The sequence below is a fragment of the Papio anubis genome, chromosome X, assembly GCF_008728515.1.
Source record: "Papio anubis isolate 15944 chromosome X, Panubis1.0, whole genome shotgun sequence".
NCBI lineage: Eukaryota > Metazoa > Chordata > Mammalia > Primates > Cercopithecidae > Papio > Papio anubis.
Window position 1 is genome coordinate 96,587,694 of NC_044996.1, and position 25,651 is coordinate 96,613,344.

The window sequence follows — 25,651 nt, forward strand, 5'->3', positions numbered from 1 at the left end:
TTGGTCCTCTCAAGTGGCGCGGAGCCCCCGGTGGGTCCCCTGGGCTCCTGGCGGTGGCTGCGCGCTCAGAGCCGCCGGGACCAGGTTGGGGGGCTTCGTCCAGCTCACCGAGGCCGGCGCACTGAGGAGCCTGGATCTGGGGTCAGGGCAGCCTCGCCAGGTCGCGCTTTCCCGGACGAGGCCGGGTGAGGTGCAAAGCTCGGAGTACGGAGGGGTCCCCGAAACCAGGGCTGCACTTCGGACTCCGTGTGAGCAGTGTCGCCCAGGCATCCTGTCAAGACCCACTCCGACTCCGGGTGAGGCGGCCCCTCTTCCAGCCCAGCGCCAACACCCCTCCCGGCAGGCCGGGTGAGGGGCCGCTCGCCCGGGAGAAGGCTTGGCGCTTGGGGGAGGGTCCCCTAAAGCCGGCGCGGGGATACCCCCAGGCCTGGCGGGGCCGGGGGCACGGGTGCCTCGCTCACCTGTGTCCGTGGGGAGGCAGGCGCGCTGGGACGCTCTGACAGGCCTGGCAGGGGGCTACGCTTGCTCCCCGGGGACCCCCGGCGGCGAGTGGGGGAGTGGACATGCGCAGCCGCCCTCCCTCTGCTCCTCAGGCCGCCCACCCCCCTGCGCCGCGCCCCTGCCCCTGCCACTGCCACTGCCCCGCCCCTGCCCCTACCATTGCCCCGGGGGAGCACGGGGTCGTGCCCCCAGGTGGCTTGCGCACAGGTACGTGGGTGCCACAGCGGCCTCTAGGGGTGCGCGGACGGCGGCCAAACCTCCTTGTGTGTCCCCTACAGCGCCTCTCCCTTGCTTTCCTATTGGTGGTGTGTGTGTGTGGGAGAGTTGGGGGTCAGATTTTGACCAGGATGGCCTGACTTTGGGAACCGTTTTGTGGGAAGCTCTTTGAGGCCACAGAGCCCGTGCTGCCTCAGCTCCGTTTTTTGGTAGCTCTGGAGAAAAGTGGAGAGTGACAGAGGAGAGGTCATTCTGTCAGGGAAGAAAGCCCCTGATCAGAGGCGGCTGCCTGTCAAGCTACACATTTCCCAGGCTCCCTTGCAGCTATGGCAACCACATGCACAGCCCTGATCAATGAGAGGGCAGCAGAGGTGGGGCATCCAGAGGGCTCTTAAAACAGGGCAGCCCCTGGCCCGGGAGTGGTGGCTCACACCTGTAATCCCAGCACTTTGGGAGGCCGAGGTGGGTGGATCATGAGGTCAGGAGTTCGAGACCAGCCTGCCCAACATGGCGAAACCCCATCTCTACTAAAAATACAAAAATTAGCCAGGTGTGGTGGCAGGCGCCTGTAATCCCAGCTACTCAGGAGGCTGAGGAAGGAGAATCACTTGAACCTGGGAGGGAGAGGCTACAGTGAGCCAAGATCGTGCCACTGTACTCCAGCCTGGGCGACAAGAGCAAGACTCCATCTCAAAAAACAAAACAAAACAAAACAAAAACGGGGCAGCCCCGGCCCTTCCCCATCCTTCCTCTTCTTGACTCAGTAAGGCTGTGGTGGTCAGCTCGGGATCATAAGGTGGCCATGAAGACAAGTCCTGGAAACCTCAGGTCCTACTCCCTTGAGCTGCCAAAGCAATTCTCACCACGTGGGAGAAATTCAACTCTCAGACTGTCCTCCAATTTCCCACCTCCGGTCAATGGCAGGCACCCCTTCTGCCAAGAAGCTACCATGACCACCACATTCAAGTTAAACGTGGACCTCCCACCATCCCGTCAGGCCAATGAGACAAATGGGGAAACAGGCCTGGTGAGGATACTTCCTGCTAGTTTTCTTGCCTTCTCAGCCTAGGGTGTGGGTGTGGCTGGGACTGGCTGTGAGGCCCCTATTTCTAAGGCAAGCACCCATTTTCTCATGGATTCTACCATTTCATCTCCCATGGAGCCAGTCAAAATGGCTGCTCTATTTTCAGTTAGTTTTTTGGGGGCAATGGATGGGTAGGGGATTGACCTGACAGAGACCCACTCCCTCTTTCCTTCATTACTCATTGGCTCTGCTGGCCAGGGATGTGGGGTTCTCCACCTGCTCAAAGTCAAAAGGCTTTCTCCAGGTTTTTTAACAGCTTGTACTTTATTATATATGCAACCTTGCCATACCTGCCAGTTAACTCCCCTCCCGCCAATGTTATCCTCGTGATATCAGCTCCCTCTTGGGGCCACTGAGCTGCCCCCCTTTCCTTCTGGGTTGGAGTAGTGGTACCCCTCAAGCAGGCAATGGGCAGGGGGAGATCCACAATTAATCGTCGCAGTTCTCTTAAAAGTATTAACACTTAAATAAGCACTCTTGGGGAGTTGCAAAGGATATTCAGGATGGGATGCAGTGGGAGGCTACCCCTCATCCAAGGTACAGGCTGGAATGAGCTACAGCTGGTCTATCGTGGGCCTCAGAAGGTGAAGAGGGACCGTATTCTGGGGCTTAGTGTGGGTGGGGCATATCCTCCCCAAACTTGTTCTGGTGGGCGATGTTCTTCACATCTAGGAGAGCCTGAGGAGGAGGCAAGAATAGGGCAGGTGAGAGAGAGTGAGGACCCCTCTACCTCGGCTGCAGGGCTGCCCCCACTCCAGCCCTCAACCACTCTGTCTTCTGGACTATCCCACAGCCCCCGCCCCATGCAAAATAATCACATGAGGCAGCCATGCAGAGGGGCCTGTGGTCTCCCTTTACCCAATCACAGAAGGGGTGTGTGTGTGTGTGGGGTGAGTGTGCACGTGTTGAAGGGTCTACCCAGGGCCCACCTGGTGGTGGACATAGGCCTGACAGTAGTAACACCAGGTTGACAGGTCGATGTAGCTGAGGACCAGCGGGTGTCCAGAATTTCCATGGTGTTGGAGCATGTGGCCATTGATGTAACGACCACAGTAGACCTGAGGTTGGGGGTGTGAGTGACAGGTGGGGGTCAGCACCCCCCTGTAGTTCCAACCTCCGCCCCATCCCCTTCCTCTGCTCCATACCTGATAGCAAGAGAGACACACCCAATTCTCTTGGATTGTTCCACAGTCCCCACAAGGTTGGGTCACGTCTAGGCCTGCTGCAGGTATGGGGCATACTGCCACCAAATGGGGACACCAGGGCAGTGGTGTCACAGCATAAAATATGGCCTGGAGTGGGTGGATGAAACTGAGTAAGCTGAAGACCCCATCTCCCCATTATATGTTTATTTATCACATGCTCCTACCTGGAGACACAAAGTGGCAAGAGAAGGAAGCCACAGTCCCAGCCTCTCCCTGAGCTCACCTGATCAGTGAGGCCCCTAGATCCCTGCATCAGCATCGAATCAGCCATGTCCTGACCTCCAGCTGCCTCTCCTAGTAGGTTCTCCTCTCCTGGGGCCTGAGATTCTGAGGCCCCCTGGACACGCAGAAGTAAGAGATGTATCAGAGAAGCCTGATTCTTGCCCCTTCTTGCCCCTACCTGGGTGTGGTGGGCCTTACCTGAGATTTGCTGCCTAGTTCCAAGGTCCTGAGACTCTCAATCAGTGTACTGGGAGATATCTGGGGTGTAGTTCCCTGCACAGGTGAGGTTGGGGGGGTCTGGTGGTCTGTGCTCGAGGCTAGAGGAGTTTGGATCAGCTCGGTGCCCCCTGGAGCCTCCTCTGACGTAGTCTGGTCCAGTGTGGCTCCCTCCATGGCTGCCTCCGAGGTGGTCTGGGCCAGTGTAGCTCCTCCTACAGCCTCCTCTGAGGTAGTCTGGCCCAGCGTGGCTCCCCCAACAGCATCCTCTGAGGTGGTCTGGTCCAGAGTGGCTCCTCCCACAGTCTTCTCTGAGGTGGTCTGGTCCGGAGTGGCTCCCCCGACAGCCTCCTCTGAGGTGGTCTGGCCCAGCATGGCTCCCCCAACGGCTGCCTCAGAGATGGTCTGGGCCAGTGTGGCTCCCCCTGTGGCTGCCTCTGAGGACTGGTCCTGAGTGAGGGCCACCACAGCTCTCTCTGACTTAGTCTGGCCTGGAGTGGACTCTTCCCCAAATGATGCCGAGGTGATCTTTCCCATGCCTGCTTCCAGAACCTTCTTTTCTCGTGTGGTCATCCGCTCAGCTAACCTAGGTTTGGCTGGTTGGGGTGCCTTCTTGGTGACCAACTTAGAACTGGAGGGTCCCTCTCTGTCTTCTACCTCTGGAACCAGGGAGGGAGATCCTTGAGTGTGGGTACTGTCCTCCTTCCTACCTCTAATCCCTGCCCCCCAGCCCCCTCCTTCCCTGAGTTCCCTCCATCGCCCCCAAATCCACTCACTCATGACCCGTAAGCTGCGCCAGTATCTGCGATGGACTTGGATGGTCTCAGTGATTGAGGCCAGGGCCCCTGATAGAGGAGGCCGTGGCAGGGTCAGCAGGGGTGGCGGGTCTCCAAGGAGGGAGCGAGTGCAGGCAGCCATGGACTCTGAGATGGATGTCAGGTTATAGCCACCCTTTGTTAAGGAAAAGGGGAGGGAAAAGTATGGTGGGGGTTCATTGGGGAATTTGGAGGGCAACATGTCCTGCCTCCCCAATCCTCCCTACTGAGCCCTGCAAGTCTGGAGAGGGAGGGAGAGTACTGGGAACAAGTGAACAGAACCCACACCTGTAAGATGGGCAGCACCCATTGTGTAAGGTGGTTGTTGTGGGGAGTAAATTGTGACGTAAAGTGCAAGATAACGATACTGATAAAAGCATTAGTAACAGCTGACATTTATTGTTTGCTGTGTGCCAGACCTGATTTTAAGTACTTCATGCATATTAACTCAATCCTCACAACCACAGGTGCTCAATCTATACAGGAACTTGCCTTCATGCCATACAGAAATCCGTCTTCACACTGTCCAGGAACCCCTGGCCTCACATCATACAGTAACCACTGACCTGACCTGCACAAGACGACTGCTGTGAATCCATACAAAAGACCCTGCCCTGACCTAGTACAGGAACAACTGGACTCCCTCTCCACATGGACTCCTGTATTGACTTTTTTTTACATTCCACAGGAATCCCAGTTGCTATTCTTTTTACAGATAAAGAAACTGAGGATCAGAGTGGTTAGATGACTCGTCCGAGGTCATAACAGCTGAAGAGGCAGCACTGGGGTTTGAACTTGGGCTCTCTGATGGAGTCATCTGTGTTCTTAACTCCCACCGTGTCCTGTCACAAGCAGTACTGGGCACACAGTAAGTGGGACTTTTTGCAAGCCAATTAATTTCTCTGTGACTTATTTTCCTCATCTGTAAAGTGGTGAAAATAACAGCACAGGCCAGGCATGGTGGCTTACCCCTATAATCCCAGCACTTTGGGAGGCCGAGGCGGGCAGATTACCTGAGGTTAGGAGTTTGAGACCAGCCTGGCCAACATGGTGAAACCCCATCTCTACTAAAAATACAAAAATTAGCCAGGCATGGTGGCATGTGCCTGTAGTCCCAGCTAGTCGGGAGGCTGAGGCATGAGAATTGCTTGAGCCCAGGAGATGGAGGCTGCAGTGAGCCGAGATTGTGCCATTGCACTCCAGCCTGGGTGACAGAGCAAGACTTTGTCTCAAAAGGAAAAAAAAAAGAGGCAGGTACAGTCGCTCATGCCTGTAATCCCAACACTTTGGGAGGCTGACGCGGGTGGATCACAAGGTCAGGGGTTCAAGACCAGCCTGGCCAACATGGTGAAACCCCATCTCTACTAAAAATACAAAAAAATTAGCTGGGTGTGGTGGCAGGCGCCTGTAATCCCAGCTACTTGGGAGGCTGAGGCAGAGAACTGCTTGAACCCAGTGAGCCGAGATTGCGCTACTGCACTCTAGCCTGGGCAACAGGGCAAGACAACGTCTCAAAAAAAACAAAAAACAAAAAAAAAAAAAGAAAAGAGAATAAGAGCACAGAAGGTTGCTGAGCCGATTAATATCTGAACAATGCATAACAGTAACCAGGGGCCAGGCGCGGTGCCTCACGCCTGTAATTCCAGCACTCTGGGAGGCTGAGGTGGGTGGATTTCTTGAGGCCAGGAGCTCAAGACCAGCCTGGCAGACATGGTGAAACCCCATCTCTACTAAAACTACAAAAATTAGCCGAGCGTGGTGGCTGGTGCCTGTAATCCCAGTGATTCAGGAGGCTGAGGTAGGAGGATCACTTGAACCCAGGAGGTGGAGGCTGCAGTGAGCTGAGATCGTGCCATTGCAGTCCAGCCTGGGTGACAGAGTGAGACTCTGCCTCAAAAAAAAAAAAAAAAAAAGAAAGAAAAACAAAAAAACAAAAAACCAGATCCAACAGATTCAGCATTTACCATATGCCAGATATTCCTCCATGATTAGCCTGCCTCATAAAAATGAGGAAACTGAGGCACAGGGCATGGGGATACTGGGCCATTTACAAAGGTCAGTGAATTTCCTTTGTCCCAGGAACTTGTTAGAGGCAGTTTAGGTAGAGTAAAAAGTACAAATCCTGGAGCCAGGCTGCATGGGTTCAAGTCCTGGTTCTGCCATCAGTAAATGTGCCATCTCAGGCTAGTCATCACACCTCTTTTTGCCTCAGTTTCCCAGATCTTGAGAGAGGAAAATGAGGTAAGCTGACCCTACCTCATAAGGCTGCCTTGCCAAGTAACTGAATGAATAAGACACATGAAGTGCTCAGAAGAGTGCTCTGTACATAGTGAGCACTCAATTAAGGCTGTTAATGTTGCTGTTATTCTTATTACTACCCAGTATGTGCCAACAATCCCAGGCAGGGACACTCAAAGGAGATTTCAGGAAACTGTCCTGAGTGATGGTGCCAACATTTCCAAACTACCCTCCCACTGTGGGAAGAGGGACCAAGAGAGAATTACCTCTAGAATAAGGATAATGCGGCCACTGGCAAGGCCCATCAGCAGGTGGGTGAGGTGGGCATAACCCTCAGGTGACACCTGGCAGCCCCCCAGCGGGTCCCCCCGTGCAGCATCAAAGCCAGCTGAGACCAGCACCAGTTCTGGGTTAAACTGAGGCAGGGAGAGAAGAGATGTATAAGCATGAGGGTGGGGGCTTTTGGTAGATAGTAAGTGATGGTGACCCAGAGACATGGAGAAAAGGACAAATGAAGACATGGAGATGCCAGTCAGAGAGATGGAGACACAGGATCTGCAGACTAGGAGATGCAGAAGCAGAGACTGAAAATGAAGAGGGGAAGAAAAGAAATACAGACTCAGAAGAAACAGATGCAGACTTAGAGACATGGAGACAGTAGAAAGGGACAGATGGGGACATGAGACATAGTCATGAGACATGAGACAGACTCAGACGTCAAGAGAGTGACATGAAAAACAGAGAGACAGAGACATGTCCTTACACACACACACCCCAGGGTCAAATGTGGGACACACATACACAACATATAGGGTTTTATATACATAGTGTCAAAGAGAGGTGTTTGCACACTTCCATAACAGAAGATGGCAATGCAAGTGCCACACACAGAGAAGATAGTCACACAGAGCCACAAGTACTGCCACACACAGTCCCATATAGACCAGTACTACATATCTGCACTAGTCATGTACACACACACACACACACACACAGTTTCTCAAAGAGGACAATAACCCACAGCCACCCTGCAGAGTCACATACACATGCCATTACCACACAGCCACAATGGCGACATGCACTCTGGTGTGTCCACAAGAGCTGGTTACTTGCACATACAGTTGTACACATACAGAAGGCTGTCCTGGCCACCCGCGCATGTGCAGATCCAAAGATGCACATCAGCGCCCAGGGTGACAGAGCGGTGCTCACACCCCCTCCCTCCCTCCCAGAGTCAGCCATACGCAAGCCACTAGCCCCCCAGCTCACACAGAGGGAAGGCAGCTACCTCCCAGTCAGAGACACACACATAAACAGCCAGGGCAGACAGCCAGACAGTGACTGCTGTAACACACAGCCTTTCACATCCAGAGGGTCCCACACAGGCTGTCACAGAGATGGTTGCATTTAGTGACATACAATATCACACCCATCACACAGAGAAAAGGTGAGAAATACCTGCCTGCACAGAGTCGCACACACACATACTCAAGCACTTGTGATGGCACACACACAACACAGATCCAGCCAGGACACGGGCCACTGCTGCATAGTCAGAAGGCCCTCACACACACAGCCAAGACAGTCACCCACATAGTGTCACACAGAGAAGGCAGTCATATAGTCACCTGTGCACAGGCAAATACACAAAGTGATCACAGTCACCAATTGCCCTGGTAGCCTCATTAATCACCCATGGGCTGTCTCATATCATCAGCCACCTGGCAGTCAGACGCACACATGCTGAGGAGGCAGGTCCAGGCTGCCACCTGCACAGGCATGTCACATACATCCTGCGATCTATCCTGAGCTGTACCTCGTAGGCAATGGGAAGCACCAGGCGATGCCAGGCAGCTAGGTAGTCAGCGTCACCCATGCGGGGCCCGTTCCATGCCACGTTGACGGTGAAGCCTGTGCCAGCAGCCCGGCCGATCTGGCTGCTGGCACCCTCATCCCCCATGGGGAAGAAGGTGCCATGATCATAGCGGTGCAGGGACACATATAGCACACTGCCGGGGAGGGGGTAGGAAGGGGGCCATGGCTGGTTAGGGGCTCCAGTACCCCTGAGGTGCTCACTCACCTCCCTGATCACACTGCGGCCCCTGATTGCAGCCCCTTACCTGGGGTCATCCTCAAACATATGCTGAGTTCCATTACCATGGTGGACATCCCAATCCACAATCAGGATCCTGGGGAGAAGACAGCACCTCAGTAACCTAGGATACTAACCCCCTGGAAGAGGGCTGGGCCAGACCCCTGGGGTCTGTAGGGGCATTTAGTGCTGAGTGGCAGGACCCTAGTCCTATCAGTTAAGGAGAAAAGTCTGATCCTGGTTCCCGAGGGCTGCCCTGTAGGCCTGAGCAAGTGCTCGGGGCTGGGCCCTGGGCTCTTCTGGGTCATTGCTAGGGAACTGGACCCTGGGCCTTGGGCAGCTAATGCTGGGGACTGGTTCCTGGGTCTTCTGGAGTATGCATCAGGAGCCTGGACCTGGGTTCTGTCGAGGCAGCTGCTATAGGCCAGAAATGCTGGGGTGGGACCCTGAATCCTGTTTTATAAGCACCCAGGTAATATGATCTGGGGGTCCTATCTAAATAGGCACTGAGAGGCTCCATCCTCAGTCCTTCTCTGGGTAAGGGCTGTACCCTTACTTCTTTCTGGGGAAGTCCTGGGAGCTGGACCATGGGGCATGATGAGTAAGCAATGGGCTGGGGAGAGCATCCAGGTCCCCACAAGGATCAGGATTTGGGGGGGGGTCCCCAGGAGTCCTTACCGCAGGGCACGCCCACTGATAGCCTGGGCATGGCGAGCAGCCACAGCCACGGAGTTGAAAAAGCAAAAACCGCAAGCTGCATCCTGCTCCGCGTGGTGTCCTGGGGGACGCACCACAGCAGCACCATTCAGAACCTAGGAAGCAGCAGGGTGCTAAGATCAGACAGCCTGCCCTCCAGCTCACCCTCACCTTCCTTTCTTCCTTCTTCTTTTTTTTTGAGATGGAGTCTCGCTCTGTCGCCCAGGCTGGAGTGCAGTGGTGCTATCTAGGCTCACTGCAAGCTCCGCCTCCCATGTTTACATCATTCTCCTGCCTCAGTCTCCTGAGTAGCTGGGACTACAGGCGCCCACTGCCACGCCCGGCTAATTTTTTGTGTGTTTTTTAGTAGAGACAGGGTTTCACCGTGTTACCCAGGATGGTCTCGATCTCCTGACCTCGTGATCCGCCCGCCTCGGCCTCCCAAAGTGCTGGGATTACAGGCATGAGCCACCGTGCCCAACCTTTTTTTTTTTTTTTTTTTGACACAGAGTCTCACTCTGTTGCCCAGGCTAGAGTGCAGTGGCACAATCATGGCTCACTGCAGCCTTGACCTCCTGAGCTCACCTCAGCTTCTCAAAGCATTAGGATTACAGATGTGAGCCACCCCACTTGGCCACCCTTCCCTTTCTCCAGTTCCTTCCATTATTACTGCAGCCTCTAGGCCCGCCCCCTCCTGTGCCCCTCCCCATGGCCCCTTTCCTCAGGCCCTGCTTGACTCTCTCAGAGCCTCCAAAAACAGCAGGTGGCCCTCTTTTTCCATTCTCCCCAGGTCCTCCTCTCCCCAGCCCAGAGGACACACCTCTCCCGAGAGCACAGCCTCCACCAGGCGGCAGGCAGCGCCAGTGGCAAGTTGTGCACAGGCGAAGGTACTGGGGCAGATGTAGATGGAGTCAAAGTTGGAACTCTCACGGTGCAGCTCCCGGGTTTTCATTTTCTCTGTGGCCCGGAGATGACCCACATACTCAGCACTGGAGGTACAGAGAGGCGCACCGGCAGGACAGTGAGGAGGGTCCATCCCCTCCCTGGACCCCACCCGCAAGACAGGAACTTCAGCCCCTCTCAAGTCCTGCAGCAGCTCCCTGGGAGGGGAAACCCAAGCTCCAGCCCCTGAGACCTCATCCACAGTCCTGGGAAGCCACCCACCCCAGGCACTGGGGTCTGACCTGTGGCAGGTGAGCAGCTCAGCCTCTGTGGCGGGGCGCGGTGTCAGGGTGAGGCAGCGCCCAGCAAGGCCCAGCTCCTCCAGACGGCACATGATCCGCAAGATGCGCTGTGGTACCTCAGGGTGGTGGCTAGCAGTGGGGAAATGAGAGGTAGGGGCTTAGTGCCTGATGGGGAGGGACCCCCAACACCTACTCATCCAGCCCTCCAAATGCCTACCTGTCCCACAAGTTGCAGTGATTCATCATACTTTGGTCATAGACCAGCCCTGTGCGAGACTGTAGCACTGGCCACGTCAGGATTGGGAGCACAGGGGGCTCCCAGGGTCCTTCCTCCTCATTCTCCTCTACATTGTCCTCCTCCATGTTGTCCCCCTCCACGGTCTCAGCTACAAGGGGGAGGCCACGTTTGTCCTACCCTCTCACTCTGAATCCCTGTCATACTCTGGAACTCAGGTGACCCCAAATAGAAAATGGGGTGGGAGGCCTGAAACCAGGGCCCAGGGAGAGAGAGGGTCTGACCCTCTACCTCCAAGGCAGCCCAGTAAAGTCAGAGAAAGTCCGAAGACAGTCTGCCCCAGGGCTCATCCCACATCCACCCCACACCAGGCCCACACCCCACTTCCTACTTGATCTCACAAGAACCTCCCAGAAGGGCTCAAGGGCTTCCAGAGCACAGGAGACTGAAGCCTGGGCACTGCAGGGCAGGGCAGGGAGAAAATATGAGGTCAAGGAATGTGGGCAGGCAGTGAGGCTCCCGCTTTCCCCTCCTCCACTGGGGCTCACCTCCGGCAGGGGGCACCAGGTGACTCCAGCATGGGGCAAGGGTCTCCCAGAAGGGTGTGGAGCGAAGCACTGACACCTTCAGCCAGGGCGCGGAGGTTGTAGCCACCCTGGGGCAAGGAGTTGTGAAGGGGGATCAGGAAAGGACCAGACATGACCAGGGAATAACAATAATGATGATAATAATAAGAGAGTGCATACCAAATGTCAAGCAACAAGGAACTTAGAAGGGGGCCTCATTGAATTCACTGGACAATGATATGAGGTGATTACCATTATTATGCTCGTTTTACAGAAGGAAAGCGGAGGCACAAAGAAGTGAAGTGACTTATGCAAGGTTGTCCAGCTAGTAAGTGAAATGCTGGGCCAGGAACTCCTGTTGGACTTGAAAGCTTCGTTCTTAAGCCCTCCAGGATCCACAGGCTGAGGGACGAAGGTGAGTCACTCACCTCCAGAGACAGTATCAGCTTGCCTCCTGCCAGACCCATGAGCAGGTGGGTTAGCTGGGCGAACCCTGCCGGAGTGGCGGCCATCTCACCCTGGGGGGACATGGAGGGTCAGTCTGGCTCCGTGCAGCCCATCTGCCGCCCCAGGGAGCCTGCCTTACCTTGGGGTCCCCTTGCAGGGCATCAAATCCAGCAGCCACCAGGACCAGCTGAGGCTGGAACTGAAGGGGGAACAGACTCCATGAGGCTACCTGCCCTCATGGCCTAACCTTCAAGGCCACTCCTCTCCCCCAACACACCCCAGACCCCCAGGACCTCGAGGGCGACTGGCAGCAGGACGTGCAAGAAAGCAGCAATGTAGTCAGCATCCCGCATCCCCACCTGCAGACACAGGAGTGTAGTGGGGGATGTTCAGCCACCTGTCCCGAGCTGCTGACAGAAGGGCGGGGCTGGGCCTCACTTTGGGGACAAAGGGTGGGTGGATGCTGACCTGGTTCCAAGGCACATTGATGGTATATCCTTGGCCTTGGCCGAAACCTGTGGTGGACCAGTTAGAGGCCTTCAGGTGGGGCCAGAACCTACCCTGCTCATAGCGGTGGATGGAGAAATAGAGGACACTGGGGGCAGAAGAAAAAGAGGTAAGAGAGTTGGAGAAGAGTCAATCCCCATAGACACTCCCAACCCAACAGTTGCCAGTTTCCTCTACCACTCATTTCCCCATTCAACCACTCGTTCATTCTCTCATTCATTAATTTCCCCATTAATTATTTAATCCATGAATCCATTCTTCCATTAATTTATCCTTACATTCAGTCACCAATTTAATTATCTTAGCATTTATCCATTCTTATCTTTATTTATCGATTACCTCACTCACTCATTCATTTAGTCTCTCACTAGAACCTCTTCCTCAGCAAACATCACTGCCCCCTCAGTGCCCACCCAATTTCAGGCTCAGCTCTAGGGTCTATCCCAGATCATGGGGGCTCCTGACTCTGTGGGGTATTCTAGATCATGTCTGCCCACTACCTGCCCCTATGACAAAGGTAGTAGTAACAGCAGGTCAAACACTGTGACGCTGGAGTCCCAAATGGAGCATGGGTCTCTTAGCTGCGGGGAGCTAGCTAAGGCTGAAAAAAGCCTCAAGCCAGGCTGGGGAGTTGGGTGATTCTCTAGCAGGAAGTAGAGAGACCTGGGGGGAAGGGGTGAGACTTGCTTCTGTGGGTGGAACTGGAGACGGGGTGCTGGCTGGGGCTGCCACAAGGCCAGTGAGAGGGCAATTCCTTCTCCCCAATGCCTTACAGGTCACCTCTACTACTACTTCTATTTTATAGGCAAGAGAGTGAGCACTCAGAGGGATGAGATGGACCGACATGCAAAATAGATACTGAAAAGATGCGATGCACGTGTTTTAACAGAAAGCCCAGCAAGGGGCCATGGGAGGGCTTAATTCTGACTGGGGAAAGCAAAATGAATAATCTATCATCCATCCATCCTTCTATCTGGTCATTTACCCCCTGCCTTGTTCCAGAGAGGATCTAAGGCAGCTTTTTTAGGGAAATGCAAGAAATAGTGGTATGCACTGAATCTAGACAAACTTAAGAGTCACATTTTAATGTGTTGATAATGTAGTTGTGAAATTTAATGCAAGTGATATAAAAAGATTCTTAAAATTGAGGGAAAGGAGCTTGGAATTTGGGAATAAAAACATGCAAAAGCTCTGGTCTTGAGTGGGTGGAGGATGATTGTTTTATTTTTGACATTGATAGATAAATCTTGGTTCTAAACTTTTGGTAAATTAATCATTAGAGGAAGAGAAACACAGTAGGACATAAAAATTATCATCAGGGGCCGGGTGCGGTAGCTCACACCTGTAATCCCAGCACTTTGGGAGGCCAAGGTGGGCGGATCACTAGAGGCCAGGAGTTGGAGACCAGCATGGCCAACATGGTGAAACCCTATCTCTACTAAAAATACAAAAAATTTTCTGGGCGTGGTGGCATGTGCCTGTAATCCTAGCTACTTGGGAGATGGAGGCAGGAGAATTGCTTGAACCCAGGAGGTGGAGGTTGCAGTGAGCTGAGATTGGGCCACTGCACTCCAGCCTGGGAGACGGGCGACAGAGTGTGACTGTCTCAAAAAAAGAAAAAAAGAAAAGAAAAGAAAAGAAAAAGAAAAAAAAATCATCGGGGAAGACAGCAATAAAGAAAAGATCTGAAGAAAGCTGACTCTAAAAGAGAGCCATCAAAGTCAACAAACAACAGAACTAGCAGTCAAGGAAGCTAAGTTTAAAAAGAAAACAGAAGGGAAATTCAAAATAAGTTCAACCACCTTCAAGTTAAATGGTGGACTGATAGCACGGGTTTACCTCACCCTCCTACCACCCCGGTCAAAATACAGTAAAGAAATTGTAAATAAACAGCAACCCAGAAAGAGAGAGTGGAAGAAAGGATGTCAGAGAATAAGAGACTTCAATGAATTTCTAGAAAGTAGACTTTGAGATTCCAGGAGCCCCAGGGTGCTCTGTCTCATGCTGAGCAGGATAAGGGGGCACCCAAGATAACCTGAGGTTTCTTTTCTGGAGAAATCCAGTACAGATCCAGGTCAATGCACACAAAATCCCTTCTGAAGAGCCCCATCGAATCACCAATGCACCAAAGTTATTTGTTTCTTTTAACTACTTAGTTTTAGATCATCTGCTTTCCTTGTCTTCACAACAGCATTTTAAGGACTGTCCAGTTTGTCTCCCTGCTGCTGGAGTTCAGAGACTGAGAGATGGGGAGCTGGGAGATTCAAGGGTATGGACATGTTCTTTTTGTTTGTTTACACATGTTTGTTTATAAGGAAGAATGCACTGAATGTGCACACGTTTCACATCTGTGTGTGTAGTCAATAGTGTACCCACGAAAGAACACACAGCTATAGCCTCCTATGCATTTATTCAAACAAAAAGAATGATTAATGATATTAAAGAATTCTTTGAATGACAGACCCTTGGCAGATTGAGAAAATAATTCTTGTTAATTTTCAGGTATTGATACTAAGGTAATGCTTTTCTAAAAAAGTATACTTATGTTTTAGAGATGCATTCTGAAATATTTACAGGAGAAATTATATGGTAGGTATCTGGGATTAGCTTTGAAGGAAAACAGGAAGAGGGCAGTGGGTACAGGTATAGATGAAATGAGATCGGCCAATGAGTTGATAAATGTTGAAGCATTCAATTCCAGAAGCCAGAAATGAACAAAATAAAGAATGTAGTAGGAAAAAAATAATAAAGATAAAACCAGAAAAATTAATGAAGTATTAAAAACCCACTATAATAAAACAGTAGAGATGACCAACAAAGCCCAAAGCTAGACTGGGAAAGGTAAGTAGAACAGACACACCTTTGGCAAGGCTGAGGGAAAAGAGATACTACCCCAAAGAAGAGGCCTCCTTTGTTCTGACATCTGGCAGGATCCCATCTAATGCCCGGGTACTTGCCCACACTCGCTAACGTTGCAACCTGTCAGTGGACATTCCCTGTCCCCATTCTGGGGAAATGCCTTTCAGGAAAACAGATCTACAAACACCGCAGCAGCAGCGTAGTCCTCTGCTCCCTACAATGGGCCTTCATTCTTGGGTATAAATAGCCAAATAAGGATTGCTAGACATTTGAGGGAAACCATCAGCATAAAAGAGAAGGACCAAGAAAAAATAATTCAACCAGCCTCAGAATAAAGAGACATAATTCAGACAACAGAAGAAACTTAAGGCACTTCTTTTTTTTTTTTTATTTAAAGACAGGGTGTCCCTCTATCACCCAGGCTCGAGTGCAGTGGCATGATCTTGGCTCACTGCAACCTCCGCCTCCTGTGTTCAAGCGATTCTCCTGCCTCAGCCTCCTCAGTAGCTGGGATTACAGGTGCGCACCATCACGTCTGGATAATTTTTGTATTTTTAGTAGAGATGGGGTTTCACCATGTTGGCCAGGCTGGTCTTGAACTCCTGGCCTCAAGTGATCCACCCACCTCGGCCTCCCAAAGTGCTGAGATTACAGGCATGAGCCACCACGCCCGGCTGGCAATTCTAATTCATACTCTATAAAAACAAGATCAGGAATGAGAGGGCACAGAAACAGAGAGGAAGAAAGAGCTTTTGGAGTTTAACAGAATATCTAAATACATAATTCAACAGAAGGGCTTGAGGATAAAGTTGACAAAATCTCCCAGGTCACAGCAAAAGAAAAAAGAGACAGAAAACATGAGATAAAAAATAAGCCTGGGCAATATGGTGAGACCCCGTCTCTACAGAAGATTAAAAAATTAGCTGGGTATGCTGGTGTGCACCTGTAGTCCCAGCTACTCAGGAGGCTGAGGCATGAGGATTGCTTGAGCTCGGGAGGTCGAGACTGCAGTCAGTCACATTTGTGCCACTGTACTCCAGCCTGGGCAACAGAGCAAGACCTTGTCTCAAATAAATAAAAAAAAAACTCAAAAAGAGATAGACATAGAGGATCAACCCAGGAAGTCTAACATCTGACTAATAGAAGTCCTAGAATGAGAACAGAGAAAACAAAGAAGAAATTATCAAAGATCTAATAGAGAATAATTTCCAAGAATTTAAGAAAAGCATGAATCTTCAGATGTAAAATGTCTACCTACTACTGAGCAGAGTGAAAAGGCCAGGGTAAAAGTTTAGAACATCAAGGCTAGGTACAGTGGCTCATGCCTGTAATCCCAGTGCTTTGGGAGGTTGCAGTGGGAGGACACTTGAGGTCAGGAGTTTGAGACCAGTCTGGGCAACATAGTGAGACCCTGTCTCTACAAATAATTTAAAAAATTAGCTGGGTGTGGTGGCACATGCCTGCAGTCCTAGCTACTTGGGAGGCTGAGGCAGGAGGATTGCTTGAGCCCAGGAGTTTGAGGTTACAGTGGGCTATGATCTCGCTACTATACTCCAGCCTGGGTGACAGAGTGATACCCTATCTAATAAAAAAAAGAAAGAAAGAAAGAAAAAAGAACACCAAGATAACCTTGCAGAGCAGAAAGTAGATTACTTGTAAAGGAATGAAAAGCAGACACCTGTCAGGAACACTGAATGCTGGAAAATAGTAAAGCAATGTCTAGAGAACAACCAACCTAAATTGGATTCTTCAGATGTAAAATGTCTTGGATAAGTGGATTCCCTGTAGTCAGCTGGGTAGAAGGCTAGATAAAACAACTACTACAGGTTGAGCATCCCTAATCTAGAAATCTGAAATGCTGTAAAATCCTAAACATTTTTTTTTTTTTTTTTAGATAGGGTCTCGGTCTATCACCCAGGCTGGAGTGCAGAGGTGTGATCTCAGCTCACTGCAACCTCTGCCTCCTGGGTTCAAGTGATTCTCCTGCCTCAGCCTCCTGAGTAGCTGGAAATACAGGTGTGTGCCACCACGCCTGGCTAATTTTTCTGTGTTTTTGTAGAGACAGGGTTTCACCATGTTGGCCAAGCTGATCTTGAATTACTGACCTCAGGTGATCCACCTGCCTCAGCCTCCCAAAGTACTGGGATTACAGGCATGAGCTACCGCGCCTGGCCCTAAAATCCTAAAGTTTTTGAAGGCCAACATGATGCTCAAAGAAAATGCTCACTGGGGTATTTCGGATTTTGGGTTTTCAGATTAGGGATGCTCAACCACTAAATATAATATAAATATTTCAAAATCTGAAAAAATCTGAAATTTGAAATACTTCTGGTTCCAAGCACTTCATATAAGGGATAATCAACCCGTACTTAGTAATGTCCCCTACTCACAAGGACTTGCTCAATCACTTTCTGCAGGAAGGGTAAACTGGTCCCCTCCTGGAGGGAAGTCAGACAGTGTATACCAGACTTTAAAGTATGCTGACTTTTTGGCCCAAGCCAAAAAGTCAGTTAGAAATTCATCCTACAGATAGACTCAGAGAAGTGCAGAATTACATATTTACTAGCCTATTCACAGTAGAAGTGCTTGTAATAGCAAAAACTGGGAAGCATCTTAAAAGTCCTGGTGTTAAATAACCAGAGGTACAGTCATAAAATTGAATACTACAAAGAACAAGATACTTTAAGGGGTACTAACATGGAGAAATGTCCCAGATATGCTGTTAAATGAATAAAGCAAGTTGTCGAAGAACATGGGGAGAATTATTCCATTAGGCAGTGTTATTAATAATTATAACAATAATAATAAAAATTCAGACATCTGTAGAAAAAAATCTGTAAGGATATAACCTAAACTGTCAACACTTATTTTTGAGGTAATGGAAATTAGAGGAGACTCACTACTTCAGACACTTCTGTATTATTTAATTTCTTTAAACAAATAGTTTGTTATTTATTTATATTTATTTTTTACTATCTACTGAAAGGATAAACAAATTTGAAGCATTATCCTAATCAGAAAAAATAAAGCACTAATTTGAGGTTCACTCCAACTCAAGGGTTAATCAGTGAATAAGATCTTCAAATATTTGTGGGTCAAATCCCATCTCTCCCAGTTCTTCTCTGTGTGACCTCTTAACCTATAAGCCTCAGTCCCCCTATCTGTAAAATGGGGAACCCAACAGTCCCTGCCTCAGAGTGAAATTAGGAGAGACGGCAGACACACAGAAAGTAGCACAGATCCTGATCCCAGGATAGGCCCCATGAATGTGAATGCTTTTTCCTCCCTCTGGACCCCTTCTGGCTGGGCCTGTAAGGGTGGGAGGTGGCTGGGAGTCTAGCACCTAGGTGGGAGTTGGGGTATACCTGGGGTCCTGGTCGAAGGTGAACTGTGTTCCTTGACCGTGGTGCACATCCCAATCTACGATAAGGACCCTAGGAGCAGGAGAGAGAGGGGACTCTGTGCAAGGGGATCAAGGTGAATCTGGGGGAAGAGCCCAGACCAGGACACCCCACCCCATGCCACCTCCATCACATCTGCCCTCTGCTGCTGACCTCCGGATGCGGTGTTTCTGTTGAGCATAGCGGGCTGCCACAGCCACGTGGTTGAACATGCAATAGCCATCCATAAGACTGTGCTGGGCGTGATGTCCAGGAGGCCTGGGCAAGACAAGAAAGTAACAGCCTGGAGTGTGTGAGGGGTCCTCCTCTTCAGAGACATACTATCCCCTGCTCTCTAATCCTGGACCACCAATTCCTTTAATGCTGATGCCTAAAAATCTGCCGGGAACTGAGTAATGGAGCCCCTCAAACTCTCACCCCCTGCCAATCTACCCCTCTGTTTCCAAAGGAGATTTGAAAATGTTCATTAAAATGATAAAGGCCGGGCATGATGGCTCACGCCTGTAATCCCAGCACTTTGGGAGGCCGAGGCGGGTGGATCACGAGGTCAAGAGATCGAGACCATCCTGGCCAACATGGTGAAACCCTGTCTCTACTAAAAATACAAACAACTAGCCAGCTGTGGTGGTGGGTGCCTGTAGTCCCAGCTACTCGGGAGGTTGAGGCAGGAGAATCACTTGAACCCAGGAGGCGGAGGTTGCAGTGAGCCAAGATTGCGCCACTGCACTCCAGCCTGGTGACAGAGCAAGACTCCGTCTCCAAAAAATAAATAATACATAAAAATAAAAATAAAATGATCAATGCATACATTCTCAAACCCAGTCACTCTGTTGCAGGAACTTAGCCCACAACCTATATTTTAAAAAGGGTGAAGTAACATTTTTATTTTATGTTAGTATAAAATAACATTTTATTTTTATAAAGGTACTAGTATATTTGCTGTAGCATTTTTCTTTTTTTTTTTTTTTTTGAGACGGAGTCTCGCTCTGTCGCCCAGGCTGGAGTGTAGTGGCCGGATCTCAGCTCACTGCAAGCTCCGCCTCCCAGGTTTATGCCATTCTCTTGCCTCAACCTCCCGAGTAGCTGGGACTACAGGCGCCCGCCACCTCGCCCGGCTAGTTTTTTGTATTTTTTTAGTAGAGACGGGGTTTCACTGTGTTAGCCAGAATGGTCTCAATCTCCTGACCTCGTGATCCAGCCATCTCGGCCTACCAAAGTGCTGGGATTACAGGCTTGAGTCACCGCCCCCGGCCTGCTGTAGCATTTTTTTTAAAACAGCAAATGACTGAGGAGAACCAAAATGCCCATTAGTCGGGAGCTGATTAACAAAGAGTACATTTACACAATGGTGTTGTACCGGGCTCCAAGATACATGCTGTCAGAGAAAGGTTTCCAAGATGTGTAAGTGAAAAGATGGTACGAAGGGAGTATGTCGTGTTACTACCATTTGTGGTTAAAAACAGGGGAGGGAGGAGAAACCTTTTGCATTTCATCAATTCTGGGATGCCAACGATGATAAGATGTACCATGATTTTACATGCCAAAAACAAAGCAGAAAATACTGCCAATGGAATTCTGAGATGTCACTGTTTGTAAGATGCATCTGGATTTCAAGATGTTACAGATATGAAAAAATGTACACCTTAGAATCAATGAAATATGGTATTTATTTCTTGAATAAGACTTTGTGGGAGGACACATGAGTCAGTGGTTCCAATGACTACCTCCCATGAGAGGAGGCAGGTGTCTGGGTGACAAGGATGGGAGACAGATTTTTAATTATATTCTCTTTTGTACCTTTGGATTCTTGAATCACATGAATATATTACCCATATCAATACATTTTACACTTGAAGGAAGGACTTTAAAACAATGTAAAAAGTCAAATGCTGGAGAGTCCTACCTAATGATGGCCATGCCATTCCGGATCTCAGCCCCCAGGACCGCATCCACCAGCCTGAGGACAGAGCCTGAGGCCAGGCAGGCACAGGAGTATGAGTTCTGGAGAGACAGTGGGGAGCCAGAGAGGGAGTGAGGGAGAGAACAGCCCTATCCACTCAGCTGCTTGCCCCAGGGTGGGGTGGGCATAGGGATAGGGACCCCAAGATTGCCACCATTCCCTGCCCCCACAGTTCTCATCCATACCGGATGCAGATAAACTGAGTCGTAAGTGTCTGCTAGGACGCGGAGTTCTCCCTCATTCATGTACTGAGTTGTTTCCATCAGATCAATATATTCTAGGCTAGACACAGATGGGAGATGAGATTCAGGGCCCTGTCTCTTCCCCACCTGAGCCGTCCACACACCAAACCCCTGGTCAAATTAGGGCTCGGCTCCCCCAACTGTCAACCTGAAGGAATAGCCGGGATTTAAGACACATTCTGTTTCTTCCCTAGCCCGCCTCAGTTCCAGTAATATTCTCTGCTCCCCTGCTCTAGCCATACCAAATCCTACTTTCAGGCCTTTGGCCACTCTTGTCTAGCTGTCTGTTCTTCCCTTCCCTCAGTCACCCTCTTCATCTGACTCACTCTTTTTCTCCTCTTAAAGCTCAGCTCAGATACCCACTCTGCCAAGCTAGCTTTCCTCGAGCCACACAGCACCAGGCCTCTAAATCTGGGTTCCTGCAGCCCCTGGGGAAACTGTCCACACATCCACCATCACTCTGTCCACACATCCACACATCCACCCAATCACTCTGTCCACACATCCACCATCTGTTCAATCAGATCATGATAACAGTAATAGCTCATGATGGACTGATGATACATCAGGCCCTGTTCTAAGCACCTGACACACATCGAACTCTCCTGAAGAACTTAAGTTTACTGGTTCCCTTGTTACAGGCGATGACATAGATTCAGAGAGGCTTAGCGACTTGCCCAAGGAAGGACATTCCTTCCCAAAGCGTTTAGCTTGCCCTGGTTTGTCCAGGGCAGGCTCCTCCCCATCCCTACAAGGCTCCCAAGCCTTCACCTGTGAACCAACATCAGCTCTTCCTTTTCAGCAAACCGGGCCTGGGGAGAGATGAGGAATAAAGGCGGGATAAAGGGTTAAGGCATGGGCTGAGCCCAGGTCAGGTCAGCTCCCTGCCCTTTACCCAGAGTGTTGGCTTGGGGGCCTTACCTGAAAGGACACACAGCGATCTAGGAGGCCCTCCTGGATCAGTTGCTCTTTGATGGCATGGAGCCGCTCAGGGCCTTCCGGGAAGCTGGGGAGATGGAGACACAGTCACAGATGCATGGGGACACTGGGGAGCTCCACATCTGCTCTCTCCACATCTCCCCATCCACCCTTCCACAGCTGCTTACCCCAAAACTGTGGTGTGAGGCCGGGCGTGGTGGCTCAAGCCTGTAATCCCAGCACTTTGGGAGGCCGAGACGGGCAGATCACGAGGTCAGGAGATCGAGACCATCCTGGCTAACACAGTGAAACCCCATCTCTACTAAAAAATACAAAAAACTAGCCGGGCGAGGTGGCGGGCGCCTGTAGTCCCAGCTACTCGGGAGGCTGAGGCAGGAGAATGGCGTAAACCCGGGAGGCGGAGCTTGCAGTGAGTCGAGATCCGGCCACTGCACTCCAGCGTGGGCGACAGAGTGAGACTCTGTCTCAAAAAAAAAAAAAAAAAAAAAAAAAACCCAAAACTGTGGTGTCAGTCCTGCCTTCCATCAGCTCTGGAGTGTGACCCTCTCCTCACCACTGCCACTGCTACTACCATACCCTCCTGCCTGGGCTGTGGTGGCATCTCCTCGGCCTCCCTGCTTCGACCCTCGCCACCTCAACAGTCCTTTCTGTGCATGACAGCCAGACACTGGTTAAAACCCTAATCAGTTCATGTCCCATTTTTTTTTGAGGCTCCCATCCCATTCTGAGTAAAAGCCAAAGTATTTCCCATGCCCAGAAGGCCCAAAACTGTCTGTTCTCCATCACTTCTCTGACCCCATCTCCTACCCCTCTTTCTTTCCTTTGCTTCGCTTCACCTACACTGGTCTCTTCCCTGGTTCTCAGTCGAACCAAATACTCTTCAGCCAGCCCTAGAACTTTACTCTAGCTGCCCCCCCAGCCCTGCCTAGAATACTCTTCCTCCAACTGTCTCCATGACTTACTCCCTCACCTCTTCAGATCCCTGCTCGAATGTCAGTGAGGCCTGCCCTGACCAGCGTATTGAAAATTGAAGTCTCCTCCACTGTACTTTCTCCTACTATCCTCCCTTTACTGCTTCTCCATAACACTGCCCTTTTCTACCACAGTGTATCATTTACTTTTCGTTTATTTATTGTCTGTCTTCCCCCTTTTCCCTGAAGGCACGGGCTTTTGTTTGTTTTGTTTACTGCTGCATTCCTAGCTCCTCAATAGATGGTAAATAGGTATTCCATAAAAGAAGTCTTTTCCCATAGTAAGTTACTCTTAGGTTGGGATAAGGGATATAGATATTAATTGGTAAACACACAAGTATGACAATTAGCAAACAATGTCATGGGCTAGGAAAATAAGATCAGGTACTGGGGTAGGGTTTGGTCAGGCAAAACCTTCTCTGAGAAAGTCTCATTGGGATGTGAAAGGTAGCTGGAAGAGAAGGTCGAAAAGAATCTCTGGGAAAGGGGTTGGTCAGGGTACAGACCAGAGGTAAGAGGGTGCCTGGCATGTTGGAAGAACAAGGGGACTAGTGTGGGTGAGGAGGATTGGCTGATGAGGTCACAAAGTGATGTGGAGCCAGATCATGTGGAACCTTCGAGGCCAGGATGAAGAATTTGGACTTTACCTTGAGGGCAACAGTTTGCCCTTAAAGCATTTTTTTTTTTTTTGAGACAGAGTTTTGCTCTTGTTGCCCAGGCTGGGGTACAATGGCACAATCTCGGCTCACTGCAACCTCTGCCTCCCAGGTTCAAGTGATTCTCCTGCCTCAGCCTCCCAAGTAGCTAGGATTACAGGTGCGTGCCACCACGCCCGGCTAATTTTTGGATTTTTAGTAGAGACGGTGTTTCACTGCGTTGGTCAGACCGGTCTCGAACTCCTGACCTCAAGTGATCCACCTGCCTTGGTCCCCCAAAGTGCTGGCATTATAGGCGTGAGCCACTGTGCCCGGCCTCCTTAAAGTATTTTAACAAAGACATCATCTCATATGTATTTTTTTAGGTTGCTGCATGAACAGACAATAGAGGTGAGGCTGGAAGCAGGGGACCACGGAGGAGGCTTCTGCAAGTCTAGGTGAGTGATGATGATGGTGGCAGTGGAGGTGGTGAGGAGAGGTCAGAACATATAGTCAAAAAGATTTGCTGATTCTTTTTGAAAAGTAAAGCAAATGGGAGGTTTCATCCTTCTGTTTCAGTACAAACGTCTCTTCCTCTATAAAGCCTTCTGGGAAGCCTGGATACTAGTTTAGGATCCTCTTTTATACACCCTTGAATCCCCTGGTCTTTAGTCTGTTTTCATTAAACACATCATACTGCTGTTGGCTGTTTAATGATCTGCCCTCCTACTCATCAATCCGCTCCTAGAGAAGGGACCCTGTCTATTGTTTGGTACATTTGTATCACCAACTCTTGGCACACAATAGGCAATAAATGTTTGTTAGCTACACAGAAGAACCCTTTCAAGTGTGAGCCCTACCTCTCCAAATCATCTGCTTCCAGTATCCAGGCTGGGGTAAGAAAGGATTTATTCTTGCTAATGGGCTCTAAATGTGTGTATTTTTGTGTTTTGGAGACAGCCTGGAGGACCCAGCCTCACCTGTCATCCCAGAGGCAATGGAATTCATTTAACTGCTCATCCAACACCAAGCCAGTGCCAGCCAGTGCTTCAGCCTCAAGGTTCAGATCCTGCAGAGGAAAAAAAAAAAAGGACATACAGATCCATTTCAGGCCCGGAGTCAGAGGGAACTGTCCAGGGTTGGGAACCTTTGGGTTTTGATTGTCATAGGAGTCTAAACTGCAGCCAGGCCCTGCTCACCATCCCTTGCAGTCCCGCGATTAGGTCTTCTTCCATTGCTTGGCCGAGCTTCTTCATTTTGCCTTTCTTCTTTACCTCCGCTAGATTGGGGATGGAGCGAGGAACGGCTCCCTTTTTAATGTTTCGCTTCTGTGAATCAGAGAGAAGGGTCAGAGTCCAGGGCATGACCAACTTGCTCCCTCTCCCCCTCATGAGGGCGGGTCTAGGGCCTCACCGAAGTGACACTGGAGTCCTGAGGGGGAGATTGGGGGTTCTGCCTACTTCTTCGCTGCCTGGTTGTGGTAGAATCCTGGCCGGTTGAGGTCATAGTTGAGGAGGCTTGACCCCTGCCGCGGTTCTGGAGAGGTGGGAGCGTGGGTATGTGAGGGGGCTAGTGTGCCCTGAGGACCCCACCTCTCTGCCCTTTTCCAGGCTCCGCCCCCTCTATTAGATTCCATTCCTTACACGATCTGATTCTCCACAGCCTTCCAAACTCCGCCTCTCTCAGGCCTTCTCCCTCCACTCAGGTGGCCATTCTACCTGGCCCCGCCCGGTCCGCTAGACTCCACCCCTTTTACAGGATTCTCTTTCCCTAGTCTTGCCCTTTCACTGAGCAATGAGCCCCCTGGCTCACTCAGTCCGTTTTAGGGCCTGCCCTTTCCAACCAATCACCGCCCCTTCCACTCTCCCAAACCCCATTCCCAGACCCTCTAAGCCCGGCCCAGACCCCATTCCTTCACGAATCTGCCCTTTCGGCCTACCTCCCGGGATAATCACCCACCCTCTCACTCAGCCGGCCCCAGCCCCGGCCCCGGCCCCGGCTCCACCCTTAACGATTCACTTAACTCCACCCCTCATCGGGCCGGACCGGTACCTTCCACTCCGCCAGATCCCGCCCCTAGCGTTTCAACCAGCCCCGCTCCTCAGGGGACTGCCCCGTTCCTTCAACCAGCTCCACCCCCTGCCCAGACCCGACCGCTAACGTTTCGCTAACCCCCTTCAGCCAGTCCCTAGCCGCCTTCGGTCGGCCTCCGCCCCCTTCCCGCCTCCGCCGTCGACGCGCTGTACTCGCCGCTCCACTCACTGGACGCAGCCCCTTTCTCAAACTCCGCCCTTGGCTCGCTCCGCCAAGTTTCTGGCGACCTGTGGGGACGCGAGCGCCCTGGCCTTTCTTTTCCATTGGGCCTGGTCTCTCGACTGCCCGCCCAGATCCCGCCTCCAGAGGGGAGCGTGCCTCAAGGC

The 25,651-nt window shown here is 50.9% G+C and overlaps 1 protein-coding gene across 7 annotated transcripts; it reads right to left on the reverse strand.

Annotated features, from left to right (window-relative positions):
- Positions 1-2,046: 2,046 nt before the first annotated feature.
- Positions 2,047-25,611, reverse strand: HDAC6 (histone deacetylase 6). Of its 7 annotated transcripts, none has more exons than XM_009197533.4 (29): positions 25,494-25,611; positions 24,645-24,767; positions 24,431-24,559; positions 24,212-24,300; positions 21,608-21,692; positions 21,458-21,498; positions 20,630-20,726; positions 20,388-20,485; positions 18,638-18,742; positions 18,449-18,517; positions 12,186-12,312; positions 12,011-12,076; positions 11,857-11,916; positions 11,699-11,788; positions 11,253-11,359; positions 11,096-11,163; positions 10,687-10,855; positions 10,470-10,598; positions 10,106-10,274; positions 9,268-9,401; positions 8,618-8,686; positions 8,314-8,506; positions 6,764-6,913; positions 4,221-4,395; positions 3,427-4,103; positions 3,230-3,343; positions 2,947-3,093; positions 2,731-2,859; positions 2,047-2,479 (listed from the first exon to the last, which is right to left on the reverse strand). In XM_009197533.4, the coding sequence occupies exons 1-29, from the start codon at positions 25,587-25,589 to the stop codon at positions 2,411-2,413; spliced, it is 3,774 nt and encodes a 1,257-aa protein (XP_009195797.1). In that variant the 5' UTR covers positions 25,590-25,611; the 3' UTR covers positions 2,047-2,410. The 7 variants fall into 7 exon arrangements, with proteins under 7 accessions (XP_009195797.1, XP_009195799.1, XP_003917726.1 ...); XM_009197535.2 differs by having other exon boundaries at positions 25,404-25,522; XM_003917677.2 differs by lacking the exon at positions 25,494-25,611 and adding an exon at positions 25,284-25,431.
- Between the last annotated feature and the right edge of the window lie 40 nt (positions 25,612-25,651).